The sequence below is a fragment of the Amblyomma maculatum genome, chromosome 1 (assembly GCF_055883805.1).
Source record: "Amblyomma maculatum isolate TAMU_Amacu chromosome 1, ASM5588380v1, whole genome shotgun sequence".
In the NCBI taxonomy this organism is placed as follows: Eukaryota; Metazoa; Arthropoda; class Arachnida; order Ixodida; family Ixodidae; genus Amblyomma; species Amblyomma maculatum.
In genome coordinates, this window is record NC_139344.1 from 155,268,533 (window position 1) to 155,288,129 (window position 19,597).

At 49.8% G+C, this 19,597-nt stretch overlaps 1 protein-coding gene across 5 annotated transcripts in view; it reads left to right on the forward strand.

Annotated features, from left to right (window-relative positions):
* LOC146204687 (influenza virus NS1A-binding protein homolog) overlaps positions 1 to 19,597 on the forward strand; it is a 63,897-nt gene that overhangs the window by 5,206 nt on the left and 39,094 nt on the right. The window contains exon 1 of one of the 5 annotated variants that reach the window (XM_084589400.1): positions 13,192 to 13,212. The exons of 2 other annotated variants lie outside the window; for them this stretch is intronic. Coding sequence is in view for 1 of the 3 variants with exons in the window: in XM_084589395.1 (XP_084445521.1) it covers positions 13,675 to 13,788 (114 nt within the window). In the remaining 2 variants the exon portion in view is untranslated. Of the gene's footprint in view, positions 1 to 13,191; positions 13,213 to 13,648; positions 13,789 to 16,481; positions 16,614 to 19,597 lie in introns of those variants that run through there. 2 more of the 5 variants (XM_084589395.1, XM_084589398.1) reach the window with 2 other exon arrangements.

The window sequence follows — 19,597 nt, forward strand, 5'->3', positions numbered from 1 at the left end:
GGGGAACGAGTGCCGTCTTTATTGTTGGCGTCCTTTCTAACGCCAGGCGAAGTAGGGTACCGCCTCGAGGAGAGTGCCCCGGATAGATTCTCTCAATTCGGCGCGGGGAAACAGCACGGTGCTGAATCTCCGGGTAGGTGGCTTTTTATCCACCCGTTATGTTCCTTGCTGTTGGTCGACGTATTCCAATGATGTGCCCTCCTGACTAAGCTACTTGTGGTGCAGTCTCAGAAAATTTTCCATTTCCCAAGCTGTTTGCAGCACTACTATAGATGAGAGCGACCTTTACCATTGATTAGGGTGGCGCGCACCACATTGTAGTGCTCCGGTCGCCTACGGCGGTCGTACGAGCACAATCATATACTATCGCTGCGTGGCCCACTGCTCCGAGAAGTGTCCGAACCGTGGCCAGAGACCACCTGCTGCCGTTCATCGATGGTGCCCCCTCGAGTCCCGCTGCTCTGGCACATGTTGAGCGCATCTCGCGTTTCGTGCCGTGCGTCGGTGACGTCACGCACTCTACCGTGGGGCAGCTTTCCAGCTGTGCATCACATCAAGAACGAGACAAAAGAAAAGTAACGTTGGCAGACATGAATGAACGCTGTCTGCCAGCCCCGGTTATATTTAGAGCCGGACTGTCGTGTCGCTCCGTTTTGTTCGTATTTTCGACTTGGTGGGCGCCCAAGTCTGGCCCAGGTTCGAACATCGCCCTGTTGGGCGCGCGTATCGAAGCACCTTTGCGTTGTTCGGGGAACCCATGCAAGGCCGCCGAAGGGCTCTCGGCGGGGACGCTGTCGTGGACGAATTCGAAGAAGCCTGGGAGCGCTAGTCTCGTTAGGGCGCCCAGCGGGAGGTTAGAGGACGTGCAGCCGAAACCGGTAATGCGGGCACTGGGACCCCGCGCCGACCGCCTTATTCGGCCGCGGCTTCCTTCGCTCCCCCCAGACTCATTTCTAGAGGCAGGCTCACTCTTCGGCTTCGGCATTTTTGCGTCTCTTCCGCGAATCCCGTCTAGGTCGCAGCACTAGCAGTGTCCACTGGCATGGCGTAGCTATGGAGCTCACGGCTGGATAGCGTCCGCCGCCCAAGGCCTCGGGCCGAGACGTGACCTTGGAACAGCTTAATTTAGCCTTTATTCCATTGCAGACTGTTCAAAACGGACAAAATGAGACGTGCCAGTTTTGCTTTTATAGGTTTCGACCCGAGACTGCTTGTTATTTACTTGGCCGTTATTTTATCATTGCCATTAATCTCGTTGGCCGTGCATTCCGCGGCTGCGTACACCAGCGCCGCAGGAGCGTATGCTTGCGTAGCTCCGTTCTTTCTTGACGCTGGCTTTGGCGACCGAACCCGTACTCATTGTCCCTGTCTGTGACCGGGGACTACTACAACGCTGCTCAATAGTCTCCGGGAAACTCATTCGCCGCTGTAGGCAGAGCGCTATTCTTTTTTTTTTTTTTTTTCTGCGTTTGCTTCTGCGACGTTATCAATGTCAATTTCGTCGCCGCTGCACGGCTTCTGTCAGGCATAGCGGACACAGCGACTTCGTGGCTGTCGCTTCTGCGCTTTCTTTTTTCTTCGAGGAAAAACGGTCGGGAGGCGCAGCCCTAAGGCGCTGCAGCGCCTTAATTCCACGTGTGGTAGATAGCGCGCTGTATTTTGCTTTCCTCCCTCTCTCATATTTCCTCCGTGCTCTGCGCTGCACTGCTCATTTGTGCGTGCTTCCCCTACGCTTGAACCGGCTCCGAGTGACATCTGGGTCGGCGGGAACCAGCGCTGACCGGCTCGCATCTGTGCGCCTCGGGGCACAACTGTCTGCGGGCGTAATAGTCCGACTCCCACGGGATTGAAGACTCGTTTCCTCGGAGAGACGGCGGCTGATGTCCTTTCGACTTAGCGCCAGTTGCTTGCAGCCTGCGCTCACCACTCGGCTGACTTTAAATCGAACCCTCGACCTCTCCACCTGCGAGCTCCTCTCTTGACCGGACGTCCGCCTCGTGTGCTAGCGTCGTCTGGAGTCATCAGGACGCATATGTAGCTCGACCGAACCGGTGCGATCCCGTGCGCGATTCGAGGTCGTGCGGCGACTGTTTTTTGCCGAGCCAACTTGCATAACGCCGCTGCACCTTCTTGCCGCATCGGTCCGCTGAACGTAGCTGCGACCTTGCTTTTTTGCGGTCACCTTGAATCCGATCTTTTGCTTGAGACGCCTCATTCCGGAATCATTCGTTGGGTCTCCGCAGTTCCGCCTAACCCCGATTGCTGGGTCGTATAATGTGGACGGTCAGTAAAGCATCTACAAGTCCGTGTTATGCACTGCAACGTTTTCTTTTTCCGCTGGACGGATCTTGTTTGGGACGCTGTTCGGATCAGTGCCTAAGGGAGACAAATGGCTCGCGTTCTGTCATTCCGCTTTGGGCGTAATTGTAGCCGGAGCGATATAACTTCCCGAGTGATGTTGCCGTTTCGGTCGGTTGCATGCTGAACGTACTTGGCGTCTGCTACTGAGTTGGTAATCTTTGTCGTCCGGAACGGAAGTCTCATGGCGGAATGCTGCATTCGCTCCCATCAGGTCGCTGCCCCTTTAGTTAAGAGACCTTCCAGGCTTCGACTGGAGGACCCATCCTTTCAGATGACGATATCCGTGGTCGCCTTGAGGTTCGGTTGTGCACACAAAGCACATTTCTGCAGAAAAAAGGCGCGTGGATAAGGTACGGCTATGTTGAATTCTGGCTTATTTGGCTTAATAAGATGTCTAATGTACGTTTCATTTGTATGAGCTTCATGTAGCGACGTCTCTTTGGTGTCTGACGAGCGAATTTTATGTATTCACTATTTCGATGGAGTCGAAAAACTAGGCGCCCGTGTGCTGTGCGATGTCTGTGTACGTTAAAAAACTCCAAGTGGTGGTCGAAACTCCAGGAACCCTCCACTGCGGCGTCTCTCGCAGCCTGAGTCGCTTTGGGACGTTAAACCCCATAAACCGAACCAAACCATTTTGTTCATTATTAATCTGGACCGTTCTGTCCTTAAAGCCCTATTTAAAAAATAAATTCTTATGCGTTAGGGGACTGGCGGTGAGGGGCTGCGAATTTGGACTAATTTGAGCTTCCCGAATGGAGCTTCCGCAAAACAGCCGTTGCGCTATTTGGGGGCTGTTCTGTGTCCGCTTTGTACTACGTCGCAATATCGCCATATGCCGCTTGTAACGTGAACTGGCCCTTCTTAGTTAAAGCAGGACTTTTTTTTTTTTTTTTTTTTTTTTTTTTTTTTGCTTTAAGAAGGGCCTTTAGACGTAGTGTTGCTTCAAGATATGCAACTCCACCAGTTAGATGCATCCGGTTGCAAAACAGCGATTACGACAACCGCTTAGGGGCTGCGTTCGGGCCGTGGTAACCGTGGTGAAGCCTAACAGGTCTGCGTGGTGACAACCGCTGGCACCCCCACGCCCTCCCCCGCTACGTTGTGGCACCGTCGTCGGCCGCCATGGTTGACGTTCCATGCATGACGACGCGCCATGCCTTTCGCACCCAAAAGCGGTGACACAAAGATCAGTCCGCCCGCGCTTCTCCACCCTCTTACCATCGTTTTCTTTTTTTTTTTTTTATCTTTAACTGGCAGCTACGATTTGAGGAGCTGTGCTGTACGTACGTACTATCGTAGACGTATACCGGTTCGCCGGACCGCTTCTGCGCACGGGTGCAATCGCGGCCACTGCGCCTTCGCGGGAGGCGTCCTGCAAACGGGTATACGTCTACACTAGTACGTCTCCAGCAGGCTAAATCTGTCGTCCGTTGGTCGATACCTGCACACAATTTCTGCTACCCGCTTCGTGATGTGTACTGGATGCTCACGTTTCGGGTTTTTTGCGTGTAATCGAGTGCGCATTCTCCCTAGTACACGGGGGCATTTCGCTGATTCGTATTGAGCTACTTTCGCTACGCGTGCCACATTTTCGACCGACGCTTATGATACGCTTTGAATACCAACGCCTATAACAGCTATGGTGCTCTGTTACGAGCCCACTTCTCCGTAGTAGGTCATCGTATACTACGATTGGCATCACAAGGCGGACCAAAGTTGGTCCGTTGAGGCCGTGCTAGCGTGGTCACGCCATCCTCCTCCGGGGACAAAACGTTGCTTCCGCGCGCACATTTACGCGCTCTTTGGGCATCGTTGCCCAGCGGTGTCTGAACTACCGTCGCTTTCATCACACCAGCGTGCGTCACGCGCTCTATAACTTCCTCGAAGCGCTGGCCAGAATCCAGTTGTTGTGCGGGTGTTCTGTGACGTCAGACGCGTGCCACGCCGGAAGCGCGGTCACCGTGATCTCGTTCGCCGGCCTGTGCACTGTCGGGTTGATTAGCCAGTCCCGGCTTATGTGTGTGCGACAGGTGAACATGGGTCTATAGGCTTTTGTCGGAAATGATCATGTAACGTCATCGAGTGCATTTGCAATATTCGCGAAGTGAAGGCGATGTTTTGCAGGCTTCGCGTGTGTGAGCACAAAGTTTAGATTCAATTCCGGTCATGGAGGCCGCATTTCGTTGAAGGCGAAATGCATAAACAACCTCCCATTGAGTCCACCAACTTTCCGCGACAAGGCCTGTACCCAAAGGGATTCCAGATGGTCCGAATTTTCCCCAGCCTACTGTATTATAGATTGCTTCATCGTCTATCGTGTTCCTTTGACACATAGTAATCCGTCGCCCAGTTCCTCGTCATGTAGTAAATGTGGTGCAGTAGACGTTTGGTTTGCAGTTTGCGAAATCTTTGAGCTACTCTATTTGCCATGCGTCGTGAATTAGTCGTGGCGTTACATGCCAGATCTTTATTTCTGAGTGTTCAGAAGTGTTCAGAAATTGGGTTTTAAATACGGCAATTAAAGCGAAGTGTAAAAGTTAACAAGTTAAAGACGTGCCATCTGTCGAGAGTTGCTTGCTCACTGCTTCTGGCCGAACGCGAGGATTGCACGGGTTAGCACCGGCCTGCAATTTATTTATCACCATGTCCTAATCCGACCTCAGTGCGACGAAGTGGCGTCGCCACGCTGTAGCCGCTAGGAAACAAATTGGCCCTATAGCAGACGGATGCAATTGCGCCAAGGCTACCGTATACTGCTGCCGCCGCTTACTCGGCGTTGCTTTGCCGAGAAACGGATGCGCTTGAGAGCTTTTCCTGCCTCCGAACGTTTGACGTAGCATTCTTCAGCGCTCACACGTTTGTCCAATTGTTACGTGCACGCGAAGACGTGGCCGCGCCAACGCTGTTTTTGCCGCTTCTCATGCGTTTCGCGGTGCCTAACGACGTCAAGGGCGGAAAGTTACTCAACGCAGGCCTAGTAGAGAGCGGTCAAAGCTGTGATGGGCAATTAGACGTGAGATGTCCGCACATGCACTTTGCTGCAAAGCGTCCTGACACATATTTAGTTTATGTCGCTGCGAAATATCTTCTTCAGGGGCGATATTCCCCCAATAATAATAATAATAATAATAATAATAATAATAATAATAATAATAATAATAATAATAATAATAATAATAATAATAATAATAATAATATTTTTCCTTTACTACAAGGAAAGGAAAAATGAATGAAAGGAATGTTTTGACTTTCCCGGGTTCTCCTCCATAAACGCTGCGCCTGGTCGTCGCGTTCTTGTCGCATTTTGTACAGAGTCGATCACACATGTCTAGAGCGCTCGAGCAGTCTGCTTCGGCGCAAATGAAGTGAAATATTTCCCACGATTCTTTGAGCTTGATAAGGAACTTCTGCCTGTGCTGTTCACAGGTCTATTAGCCTCCCCGCGAGCGCGAACATTATCAATTAAATCCAGCACCTAATTCACAATTTCGCTTTATTCCCTCCGCACTAGACATGTATGGTCGACTCTGTACCGCGAGATCTTCTTGCTCACCAAGTGAAACCACTGAGATACCGCCCCGCCGCGGTGTCTCAGTGGTTATGGCGCTCGACTGCTGAGCCCAAGGACGCGGGATCGAATCCCGGCCGCGGTGGCCGCTTTTCGATGGATGCAAAAAGCAAGGCGCCCGTTACTGTGCAATGTCAGTGCACGCTAAAGAACCCCAGGTGGTGGTGGAAATTTTCGGAGCCTTCCACTACGGCGTCCCACCAAAGCATCTTTCTGCTCAGAGGGAGCGCCAGTGGACGGTCATTGCCATGCAGGAGTGCGACTATCCGCTGTCGCTTCTTGGTTTGTCTGGCGGCACGACGCCAGGAGTGGTCGCGCGCGAGATTCCACTTCTTGCTCTGGCAGAGCCGCGCAGCAGGCCCGCGTGGCCGCAAGGCCCTCGCGGGGAAACGGCGCGGGCATCCCCGGCTGCCCCTCTCGGAATGCGTCGCGGCTGACGACCGCGCACGGTCAAGGCCACCGGCGGAGGAGAAATTTGATTGCCGCCACGAGCGGCCGCTTCCGCTTGCCAGCGTGTCTGGGGCCTGATGTGGCTGCCGGTGTTTGTTAAAAAATGAGCGAAATTCAATAATTTTCTTGCTTATACTAAAGCATTCCTTTAACGATACATTCAAAGTGTCCTTTCAGGAATTGTGCACCTTTGCGTCAAACGTGGAAACGCTCCTCGTGCACTTTCCAAATTGGGCAAGCCCATACTTTAGATCACGTCGTATTCCAGATATTTATTTATTTCCCTTTGAAAATTAGTTCGTGTGAATTGACGCGTGTTATCTGTAAAAACTGAAATGAATTTTACATCTTATTGTATAGCGTTGGATCCGCCGCGATGGCTCCGTGGTTAGGCGCTCGAGTTCTCGCCCTGGGACGTTCGATTGCGGCCGCGGCGACCGCGTTTCGATGAAGGCATGACACATGACGTCATCGTTGCTGTGCGATGTCAGTGCTCGTTAAAGAACCCCCAGGTAGTCTTAATTTCCGGAGGTCCCCACTACAGTGTCTACTCTTGTAGGATGGTCAGTTGGGCGAGTTGATAGTAAATCATATTTTGAATGGATAAGAGCGCAAACGGACGCAGGACAGAGGAAACAAGGAAATGTCATGATGAAATTTTTGAACACCGCGAAGGCGAAGATAGAGGACACAGACACAGCGCTTTGTGCTGTTTAAAATTTCATCGTGAGATTTTCTTGCTTCCTCTGTTCTGCGTCCGTTTGCGCTCTTTTCCACTCAAAATGTGAACTGCGGTGTATCTAAATATCCCATGTTGCGTTGGGACGTTAAATCTTATAAACTATGTCACACTGATTGTGGAGTGTTGTGGCATTATGAAAATTTTTATTTTATTGCACGGTATACCGTTCGCACTTTGAATTACTCTTTTCATCTTTGTTTTCTGAATACAGTGATCTAATTTTGCCGTGTGTTGTTTACTGTGGAGTTCCGCGCGACAAGATGGCTTAGGCTACTCTTATTTCTGCAGCACTTGTATAGAATTCATACCCAGTTTTGCACGTATTCCGGGAAACAAGGTTTGAAAGTTTTTTTGTTTTTTTTTTGTTTTTTTTTGTTTTTGTTTTTTTTTTCACACATTATTGCGTAGCTTCAAGATAACTCAGTATCTGCTCAGATCTTCGATCGGTAGGCTTCTACACTTTTTGCTGATTTTCGAAAACGCGCCCCATTCGTTGATTTTCTGTTGCGGTCTTAATTGCTTGTGAGCGCAGGACAAAATTTTGCTACGCATCGGGCACTTAGACCGTTTCTATCGATGTGTTCAAAAAGTATATCCTACACAAGTGTTCCACTGTTGCCTCACATTTATTTAAAGACACACCCTTCCGGTTTTCTGTGGCAGTCCTTATTGCTCTGAGCGCAGGGCGAACGCGGTTAATAAATTGTTATTATATTGTTGCTATTTTTGTGCACTATGTGACCTCTGTATTGCATTGTCGAGAGCCGCTCGCGCTTTCCCAACTGCTTTCTCACCCGATGGCGAAACTTTTTCGATCGAAGTTGGCACTGTGTGCGACGCTCACGCATCGATCGCTCCGGCGCCATCGCGGAGGGCGCTTGGCGGCCGGGAAGGCCCTGGGCGGCCCTGTTTCCGCGACGAAGGGCGGGTGTCTTTGCCCCCGTCGGGGGAACCTGGGGAGCGGCGCTCCGCGGATTGATCGCAGCTCTTCCGGGCGCGGAGCCGCTACTCCCTTCTGGTCAGTGTACCGTGTGACCTCTTCTTTTAACGTGGCCGACAACCGATCTGCTGAAGAAAATGTTGACTGCTACCAGTTTTGCTTTCCATCATCCTGCTTTGCAGCAAGAAGACACAACCGTATGCGCAGCTGACATTTCGGTCTGAGATTCTCAGTTGGCGGTCGTGCGGAGAATGGAGAAGGGGGCTTCCTTCGGGTATTGGATATTTCTCCGGAGTTAGGGTCAGCACACCGGGGAGAAAAAATAATGCAGGGTCTGTCAGTTACGGAGCCACTCTGGAGCCACTCTGGTTCTACTTATACAAGGGCCTGGCAAGAACCCTTTGTGTCGCCTAAACGCCTTTAAAATCGCTCTGCTTGCCGGAGATTGGTCAGACCCGCTTCTGACACAAGTAGCATGAGGCCCGCGGCCATCCGTCCAGCAAGCGGGGCACACCAGGCTGGCAAGCTGGGAGACACGAAAAAAAAAAAAAAAGGATCTTTCCAATTCGTTAATTCATTGCGGTGTTAACTAAACAGTACGGGAGCGCACACTTAAAAAAATCTCCCCGGTGTAATTGTTAGAACGCGGCTAGTCGGACAAGGTTTCATGCTCGCACCGTGTATGTTCGACGAAAGGTTCACCGCTGCACCATGAGTCCAAAGGGAAAGAAGCAATTAGGGGACGCTTAAAGAGACAAAACACTGAAATTTCGGCATCGAATATTTTTCGGCGCAATGAAGAGATTGCTGTCTGGTGTGTTTGATTCCATATCGTTTCTTTTTGGTAGAAACGCTGTAGAAAAATTTTACCGAGAATTTTTCGATCAGTGCATTCGCCCGTTTCTATGTAGCCCGATGCTAGAAACCATGAGCAGCGACCGCGATGACGGCTGGCGTCATCGCGGTCTACCTACCAAAAACAAATATAAATTTCACTCTCAAGACAGTAATTAGGCTTTTTTAGCATATAGAGTAGCCTCTTTTTCAGTTTCAACACTCAAGACTATTACGGCATGCCTCGCTGACTTAAGTTTTTGTGGACGCTTAACCGCTTCATCCACGGCAGTAAAAAAAGTGTAGTGCCATCTAGTGACAAAACCTTAAAACATGCCACTCGCGGTGCTAAAGGATGATTTTTATTTGAGGACGTTCTGTAGAGAGCGCACAATATAATAAAACATGCCAGGTACTCCTAAAACAAACAAAAAAAAAAGAATGTGCACTTGAGATAATCGGTGATATTTTGCAGACATGTAGTCACGTGGGTTATATATGCCACAATACATATATTTATAAACTACGATATCCTTCCGATCTTTGCATTATACTTGTGCAGGTTCATGTTATGCTATAAATACCATTCACGGCAGCGTGATAGTCTATTCACTGTACTTGGACAACTCAAAGAAAACATCATCTGCTGTAACACGAGACACAGAAAAACTTGGATCGCACCCACACCCAGAACTTACTCTATGAATCAGTCCTTAAGTTGCAACCTTCCCGTCTTGCTAAACAAATTAAGCCATGATAATTTTGATATTGCCAGAAATTCAAAACACAAAATCCGTGATTACTGCCGTGACAATTTCCGTATGTGAAGGAAGCAGACATATAAATTTCTTGTTGACTGTTCTGTGAGACCTGTACTGTGTATATTCTAGTTGCTTTCGCTACATATGGTTTTTCTTTTTATGTTGTTTCTTGGAAGTGTGCTCGCGCTTAGCGTAAGTGTAGCGTTGTATGCCCTACTAATGATGGTATGCATGATGTGAAAGTTGTCTTCCTTCTGTACTGCCGCTGTCTCAAGGAGTCGGGACCTTTAGTCAAGCTGTCACCACAGCTTTTAGTCCCGACTTCTCCTTTGTAAGAAAGGAAATAGACTTGAAGTCATAGGGTTTCCCCGCAAGAAGGCGCCTTAGTTGTTTTTAAGCGATTTTCAATGGCCGATTAAAATAGTAAAGCCACTTTTCTTTGGTATTGTAGTGCTCGAACTGTACTATATGAGGCAGGATCTTTTCATTTCCACCATAATCTCAATACATAATTTGGCCAGTGTTCTGTCCCTTTAAGCTTCGCCTTTAGAGTAGACGCGAAGCGTCTTTAGCACCGCCTTTTCATTTCGCTAATTTGTTAAATTGTTCTTGTTTAAATTATTTGTTTTAATATTATTATTACTGTAACATCAGTACACATCCCAGACACACGTTAGTGAGCCATACGCACTTCGACGCGTTCACTAGATGCCATTATGAGGCGTTTGGTACCAACGACCTTTCGTGGCCTATAAGAGAAACGCACACTTAAGAACCCATCTCATGAATATCTGTGCAATGTCACCAAGAAGAAACTATAGAGACCTCACTGACATCATGCTTCTCCAGCCATTGTACCGTTTGCCATACCGGGTGGAGGCCTCGGACAAGACGTCCTTAAAAGAGTTAAAAGAATGCCGGTAATATCTTCAGTCAAAACGTTTTTCTTTAAATTGCACACTAACACGCTACCCGTTAAGACATGGCTTCATAGCAAAGGCATTTTCATACCCTGGACTACCAATTGTTTTTATGCAAAAAACCTGAAACAATAGAGCATGTTTTTCTTGACTGCTGGGACCCAATATTTCACTGGGATGTTTTACAGCGCACGCTTAAGAAACAGTTGCCACTCGATCCATATGGAATAAGGTCCTTGCCGATAGAAACATCACAGGATATACCATATGATTTGATTATGCTTCTGGGCCTGCCCTCAATATGGAAAACGAGGATGCAATTTGAACATGCTGATCTTGTCGTGCGTCCTGTTCGCGAGCATTTTGTTGAAAGTGTCGTTTCACTAAGAGAGTGTTACCGAGCACTCCCTGATTCACCAGAATGGATTACCTTGCTTGATGTTTTGGTGTCGCTGAGAGAATTTTAATCCGTGTTTGCCGAAGCCTGGCTTACGCGTTTTATGCACTATATTTCTGATTTCACTTTCAAATGTCAAAGTCGGCAATAAAGAAAAAAAAAAAAAAACCTTTCGTGGCCTATACGTTGCGTGCCCGTCTGTGCATGCAGAGGACCTGGGTTCGAACTCCAGTGGCGGCAAATTGATTTCATTCAATATATTTCGTAGCTTTATTTTGAATATGGGGTTTTTGAAATTCCCGCACGAGCTCATGTGGTCGGCACTGTCGACCAGTCAGAATGTTTTCGCACGAATATTTCGGGACACGCTGGTGCTGACAACAACTGCTATTTCAGAGCATCAAGGACCGCCACATGCCTGAGCATAGTGAGAACTGTGGTCATGGCCAAGAGTAAAAACGGCACTTTCATTTGTTCCGGAATGGATTGGAAACGAAATGGAAACGCATTTATTACTGGCAGACACCGACGCTTTTCGACCGAAAGATGCGCTTCGCGTAAAAAAATGGCCACCCGGCTTCGACGCATCTCAGCCCTTTACACTGACGTCGTCTTGATGGCAGACCCCTGACACTACTCCATATATGCTCACAGGAAAGCTAATGGTTGATCCTCAATTTTACCACCAGAAAATAGGCGTTCCTGATGACCACGCAGGAAGCAAAGACGAGATGATGGACAATGGTGTACAGGCACTTTGATGTCGAACTTCTGCCGAGACAGCCTGTATGCAGTAATATTAAGCAAAGCACCACAACCACTGGAGCGAGCAGAGCATTTCTCGATTCGTGGGCGCTGTGTTTCAACCGTTTCAAGGCCGTCAGGGCACTGTGGAAGCTGGTGGTGTCCCCAATCCTGGAGACACACTACAGTACACACCTTCGGCGACGCGGATGACCCTCAGGGTCCTGCAGCACAAGGCTGGTCCGCAGGTGGTCCATGGATATGTCGCTGACGAGGCTGCCCTCGAGTGCTATTTTGAAGCTTGTGATTTCACTGTGAAGCTTTCCGCTTTGCCCGACAGCAGATGGCCTTGAGCGGTGTACGTCGTCAGCCGATTCAGTAACGCGAAATGCGTGCGCCGAACGCGAACCTGCCGTACATTGTCCACCGTTCACCAACACAAAATGGGTGCTTCGAACGTGAGGCTGCCAAATAGATATGGGTCTTGCGCCGCCTGTCGGCCCAGGCTTGAGATGTACGAACTGCTAGTTTTGAACATGGTTCGAATGCAGCTAGACAGTTTGTGTAGAGACATATCCACGACCAGGTCCGAGAAGCAGGGGACGTGGCGCAGCTTGACACACGGGAAACGATCTTTAGCGGTGTGCTCTCCGTTCTGTCTCGGTAATTTCTTGCAGCACTATCAATGCTGCGATGAGTGTAGATGCGACATTTTGACGCGGCGAAAGGTAGTTCCAGTGAAAAAGTGGACATATGGAATAAAATGCATCGAATTCCACATTCACCAAACACTATTGCTAGTGTAGCCGTAAGTACGTTCACCTTGGGCGTGCTATTTCTCGAGTACGCGAAAATTGCATTGCCAGCATGGCGGTGCGCTTCGAAGCAGCACGTCTCGCTTCGGAATGAACTCGCTGTACTATGTTCTTCCAGCACGTTTGCTGGCCATAAACGGGGTATCGGGCTTTCGTTTGGCCTCATCTTACCGACAGCATTAGATTCCCTTTATTTTGAATTTCGAGTGATGATTAGCTGTTCCTTGGCCGAAAGCAGAATGTTTCTTCTGAAGACCAGATGGCGCAACTAGGCTGGAAGCTGCACCATTTCTTTGCTTGCACATGCTGGGATAAATATACGGATATGATAAGCAGCGAAACGGCGTGCAGAATGCTGTTCTGAAACGTTTTAATGTTTTCTTTGCTGGATACGTAGAAAACGTCTTTTCTGCTCCGCGATATCTGCATACGCCGCGAGCAAAGGAAGTATGGACGACGAAGCATGGGCGAGCGCATCTTGTAAACGGGGTAAGCACGAACGACAAGCATAAGTGGACAGGACGCGCGCAGTCCAAATCTGGTTCTTCTGCCTTTGATTTATTGCGCAGTTACCCCACTTTCAACGTGACCGTCCATCAACCAACGAGGACGCTTAATGGCTTTGGTGATTGGATGAGGAGGTCGGTAGAGCTTCGGAGAGGTCCTTGCAATCCGAGGTGCGTAGCAAAATTTGTGGCGGAAGTCGCTTTCGCAAGGGTTACTGGGACTATAGGTATGGTTCGTCTCACGCGTCGTCTGCATCACCCATACCAACTGTGTTGTTGACAGAGCCGGCCGAGAAGAGTTGGAAATTCTTATTTTTCATGCAATATTTGCCATTCGCGGATGGTGCAGAGTATTGGAGGCCTGCAGTGAGCGTTTGTTGCGCGTTTAGTTCGCTCAGCATGACGTCGCAAGCGGTTTTAGCAGCTCGCGGCGCTAGCTGAGCATGCGTGGACGTGATAAAACCATGGAAACGCCGCAGGCGCGTGGCCAGTTAGGCGAGAGAGAGCACGTCTGGCTTCAAAAAATTTGTGACGCCTAACGGCTTCTCCTTATTTCTTTCCTTGCTCCATGCCCGCTGTGAAAACGTTGGTGCGAGCCGCCACGCATCGACAAGCGTGGCGGTTCCTTAAACGATGGTTTACACTTCGAACACGTGCGCCTCGCCAAAGGAGACGGCGCCGTTGCTTTCGAAGTGGCGATCAGCTCGGGGAGGAGCTGGAGCGAGCGGCGCTAGCATCAACCTAGAGGTAAAGTCCCTTGATAATTTCCTAGTGGAGCGCGTGCCATCACATGACTCTTTTTACTGTTGATGGTGCAGGTGCTTGATTGAATTTGTGTGTCTTAGAAGCTACAAGTTTCACTTTTCTCGTTTTGCTTGCTAATGAATGCCAGCATTACACATTTTGATTTTGCGTCGTCAAGTTGTTGCAGTTTACTTGAGCTGTTGTCATGCTCCGTTTCCTGCCTCGACGCCAGACACATGCGACAGAGCCCGGCGTACGCTCCCATTTATATCCTGAAACTATGCGCGCAGAAATTTGGTTTAGTCAGGCTGTGAGTGGTCAAAGAAGCGTGGTAATGTTGGTGCGTGCATCAATCATTTCCGCGAATCAGGTTTCGCCTGTGCAGTTGGCGCTGGTGAGCAACGGCCGAAGGATCATTGTCACTTTTGGAGTTGATGAAGGCTGATTGATGACAAGATGGAAAATGTGCTGGCTTCATCGCGAAGCAGTATCTCCCCAGAGCAAGGAAGCCTCGTCCGAACGCGGGAAGGTTCTCGTTGAAGGCATTGGTGTTAGACGAACAAAATTTTCACTTAAGCGAACTATTATAATAGGTTTGAAAAAGCAGACTAACATAAGCAAGAACTTTGCGGGTCGCGGTCTGCTGAGGTAAGGTTCAGTAAAACTACTGCATCGAAAAAAGAAACATCCCCCGAAGCCCGATTGGCCATGATCGCAGTCAGGGCGCAAAAATTAGCTGCATAAAGCCCACCTCTGTACAAATATGAATTCAAGGATTTCGTTGACCTTATGCAAAAGTGCTGCTATCTTCCGGGGGAAAACTGAAACATGCAAGCGGCGCCATGTTGGGGGATTGCGGTCGCTGGGTTGCCTGCTGCAGAACGTATCAACAGCTTTCTCGGTTTCGCGATCCTTTTATTTTAAGGCTTAAAAAAAATGTCCGTTAAGTGATCCGCGGACCTTTCTATGTTGCCCACATTTCCGATCGACTTTGCAGATTGGTATTATGCGTTCAAAATGCAATTTGAGAGGCACAGTGGCAGCGAAGAAATTCACAACGATGTACGTTGAAGACGAAGTGCTCGGGGCCTTCTTTTCTTTATTAAATGTCAGACTCTCACTGTTCTTCAATCGTTGATCTCTGTTCCGATGTTTTCATTTTGCTCCGACGACCATATATCGTAAGCTGTCCGCGCCCGCACTGCACGGAGGACGCCATATCACGATAACACGCTCGATTACGAGCGCACCCTGGTGAAACTTGCTGATCGCTAAGTGTTTAAAGATGCCCGAGGACGTTGTGCTGGTGAGCCAAAGGATGCAGTCTCGATCCCGGCCTCAGCGGCCGTTTTACTGATGGAAGTCAAAAACCGAAACGCTCGTGGCGTATAGACTGCGGTCCACTTTAATGATTCCGAGGTGGTCAAAATTAATTCGTAGCCCCTCCACTACCACGGGATTCAGAGCCCTGATGTAGCTCGGACGCTTTAAAATAATGCCGTGTTAATTTGCTTTGCTGCTCGCATTTCGGTGCCGCACGATAGCAGGTAATTGAGGGCCTAAACATGACTGCCGATGCTGCACTGCGGGTGCACAGCATTGATTGGACTCAATTTTCGTTAACTACGCGAAGACCGAACAGACGACCACGAGCGGTAAATAACAGATTTACGCGGCCTACTGCGTGCACTACTTTTACTGACACAGGAGCGCTAGCTGATGGTCCGCTTCGCCTGTGGCGCTTCGCTAACTGAAGAATAAAAGCGAACCGAACGTTAAGGATAAAAAAAATACGGCCGATTTGCATAGTTACAAATGCGAAATAGGTGCGTAACGCTGCTTGGGCGCGGAGGTAAGCACAAGCTGCTTCACGACGCGGCGAGCGGCTTGGAGCCGAGGTCCAGGGAGCACCGCGCTTGCACGTCTGCAGATTGGGGATGGATGCGAGCTTTCTGGCTAGTGCGGTCATGCTGTCCGTGAAGGCTGAGGAGTGACTGATGCGAGGGGAGAGATGCCGAACTTGAGGACACGCGACTGCGCACTGCGGAGTAACAGACGCTTGTGAAACGCTTATGCAACACGCTTGTCTATGCGACAGTTTCTGTAGACCTTGAGGTTATCGGCTCTACGCCACACTTCGAATTTAAGATCCGCTTGACTTCGCTGCAAATGTCTACAAGTGTGCACGAAGCAGCTGTTCCAGCGACGGTCGAAGCTGTTTGCTTATCGATGGGGGGCCACGTTTTCTTCACTGTGCGGTCTTGGGGAAAATGCCGAGCCAAAGGCGACAACTGCACTGGAATGGAGTCGTAATATTGGCAGCTGGCCATGGCGATAGTCTATTGTTTCTAGGCTTCTTTTATTTTCCGTAAACAAATGGTTGCGAGGATTTCCTCAAATCTACCAAGATCTTCAATCCGACCTAGGGCCTCCTCTTCAAAGACTCGTAGCGGGTAGCGAGCATCTCCCCTTGGTTACATATTACGTCACAGACTTGGCCGTTCGTGAGTGCACCGACATTTCCGCCGCGCGTGGCTGCAGGTGCGCGGTCGCTTTTCCAGCCTTTGTCGCGACGAGCAGCGAGGGCCGCTTGTATAACGGGGGAGAGTCCGGCTCTTGTTTCTGCGATTGCCGCGTTATCAGCGCGGGGGCCATCGGGAAGGCCGCCCCGTCTCGCCGCTATCTGTCCCCGGCGGGAGTCCGTCTGGGCCGACGAGTGCAGTAGCGTCCCCTCCTCTGTCGCCACCACTCGGGCAAGCAGCTTTCACTCCGGCCAGCTCCTCTTGGGACAACCAGACCGCTTGGAGGAATCGACGCCTTATATCGAGGTCGGCATGGCGCGAGCAATCGCTGGTGCTATTGACAGCTTTACTCAGCAAATCCTGCATGCTTATTCTGTGCTCATTGTCTGCCTTCGATGATAGCGCGGTCTGTAGGGCAGAAAAAGGACTGTTTGATCTCTGCATTTAGTCAGTTTTTGGACATCGAACGGCCAGTCCAGTCGATCATGTTTAGCAGCGCTTTAGCTTTATTTGCAGCAGAATGCGTGCGGTTGGAAGTCTGTCAATGTTTCGGATTATTTGGACTGGTTCTCCCTGCAGGTAATGTCCCGTCCTGTTTAAGTTGAAAGTTGATGCTGCTTACTTTTGAGCCAGCCGTGTCTCATGCGGTGGTTTCCTGGACTCCGGCCTCACTGCAGCACTGAAGCGAATCGTGAGCTTTTAGCCGTGCTCATTATTCGCACCGAGTATTCGTCATTATGTAGCATTGCCCGTGCTACATGCGCGGCTTTCCGTTTTGTGCAGAGCGCATAACACTTGTCTTGGACGCGCGAGTTGAGTGCTCCGGAATGGCTACGAAAGCTGAACCGACCAACAATGCAAGAAATGACGCCCACATCCAGACCATCTGAGTGTTTTCGCTAGATGCCGCGAGTTGAGCTCGGAAAGCGTCTAGAGAGCGCAGCTTACGCGTTCTAGACAAGCGTTTTTGCCCTCTGTGCGCTTTTCCAGTTAGTCTTGAGCTGTACGACACTGTTTCGTGAGCTTTGAGAAACGGTAGTCGAAAGTTGCGACGCTCAGCTCACACGAATAGAACTACCGAATCTTGTTGATTATCGACCACTTATATTGCCGTCACTACTTTCCTAAGTGGGCAAGTTTGCTTTCGGCATTTTCTGCGTTTGGCACTTAATTGCGTTTCGTGCTTGTTGTTTTATTTTTATTTATTTTTTTTTTAATTTGTAGTGATGCAAAGGTGACAGAAATCACGCAACTGTTTCAAATCAATCAGCGGTACAGCTCTTAGCATGCAGAGCTGTCTCGTACGTACCCCTCATTCGCTCTTCGCAAAGCCTGCATGGACGGCGCGTACTTCGGCAACTACTGTTCATTCATTTCAGGTCTCTTGCATCTCACGATTTGCTGCCGCGACCGCTTTCACCATCGTTTCGTTCATTCAGCCTAGTGCCGCATTCTTTGTCGTATCAGTGTTTGCTGAGAAAAGGAATACCCCACTATTCATTCAGGTGCCGTAGTGTAATCCATCCGCGTCAACTTTTAAGAGCGGCGCGCGTGCGCAGCCTACTCTGCGTCGTACGTAAATAGTTCGGCGGTCGATACGCGGCACGTGCCGTCGCCGAGTGCGCGGAGAAATCCCTGCGTGGCGAAGCGTCGCGACGAGCAGCTGCGTAGTTTGCGAAAGCGAGGCGGACATGACGACTCATATCAATCGGCTCCCGTGCGCAAAGGTGTCGGCTGTCGAGGCTCGGGTGGCGGTAGTAAACAGGCGCCCTCTCCTCCGCGGCTGCTACTGCTGCGATGATCTTGCTCTCGCCGCAATCCCGCCTGCGTCACTCGGCGCGGTAGTGGCAGTAGTTCGCTGGTGTTCCTGTTCAACCGGCGAAGGCAGCACCTCGGATGCTCCAGGCGGGATTCTGTGCGATTAAATGCGCAAGCTGCACCCTTCGTTGCGCCAGATGTGCCCGAGTGTGTCAATGCGTCGGACTCGTCACGCAGCTGCGAAATAGGCCGAGGGCGCCGCGATCCAAGTGGCGCGGAGTAGGGAGCCTACGTGTTGTGCCGCGGCGCAATATCTAGGCACCCTATAGCTAATACGGTTGTCCTGCAAGTGGCATCGTGCGTGCACTTTGTTTTATTGCTTTTTTTTTTGTTTTTATTTTGATTTGATTGCGCCCAAAAGGGAGTACTATCATATGAACAGAGGTGTTCCTTTAAGAGCGGAATAATTAAACTCTCGTTCTCCCGAAGGTCGGCGGCTAACGTTGGTTTAACACAGCCTTGCGTGTGAGGAGGGCATTGTTGTCTCGCAGAGTGCGTTGTTCCGGGTCGTCGGGGGCGCGTTTTCTGCCTTCGAGAGCGACACGGGTGCGCCGACGCCCGTTTGTTGCGTAGGAAGAACTGAGAGGTTCACTCGGCGGTGGCACGTACAGTCTTTGTCAAAAGTTTAGAGCCCAGGGGGTCTGCTTCTGAGCCATACCATGTGGCTCATAATGCATTCCCAGGTTTCCAAACTTGCTAAGGGCAAGTAGATTTTTCTCTCCAATGGATCGGACTTCCACGATTGTTATTGAAGCCATGATATAAAGTTCCTACGGGCTCTAAGCTGTGTGCTGTTGGGAGCGTCGGAGGGAAAATAGTATTAGCGTTGAACCCAGTACAGCGGTTGTCTACCAGATCTCGACCAGCACCTTGCAACGTGCTGGGCTAGAGCCTGAAGAATGCATTGTGATGCAAGGTTGGTTTTCGGGAGAGAGCCAGTCATCGAGGGAGGTGGGATGAAGGGAGGGACGTGTTGCACTGAGCGTATTTGTACACGATTCTGGGGCTGCATGCCTTTCCCAAAGAGTGGGAAAGATGATAGAAAGTTCTTCCTGTGGGGACAGGTAGGGGGATGTGGAGGCCTGGTGAAGTGGTATATGTAATTGTCAGTGGCGCCGAAAGGAGAGCTCTGGCTCACGCTGCAGACATTTGTCGTTGTCTTTTGTGCTCGTATTAGCATGCATCATGAAACCGCGCAAGAAGACAAGGAATAAACAATCAGGACAAGGTGCGGAACTTCGACTAGTTTATTACTACGGTTCGTCACATTTTATATATTCATCGCAATCACACTATAACCTAACAAACGATCATCACGTAACACTGCGATGCGATGAATGTATGAAATGTGACGCACCGTTGTAATAAACAAGTTGAAGTTCCGCACCTTGTCCCGTTGGTTTATTCCTCGTCTTTTTGCGCAGTTTCATGATGCGTGCTAATATTAGTCACCAACTAGCCCGCCTCTCACT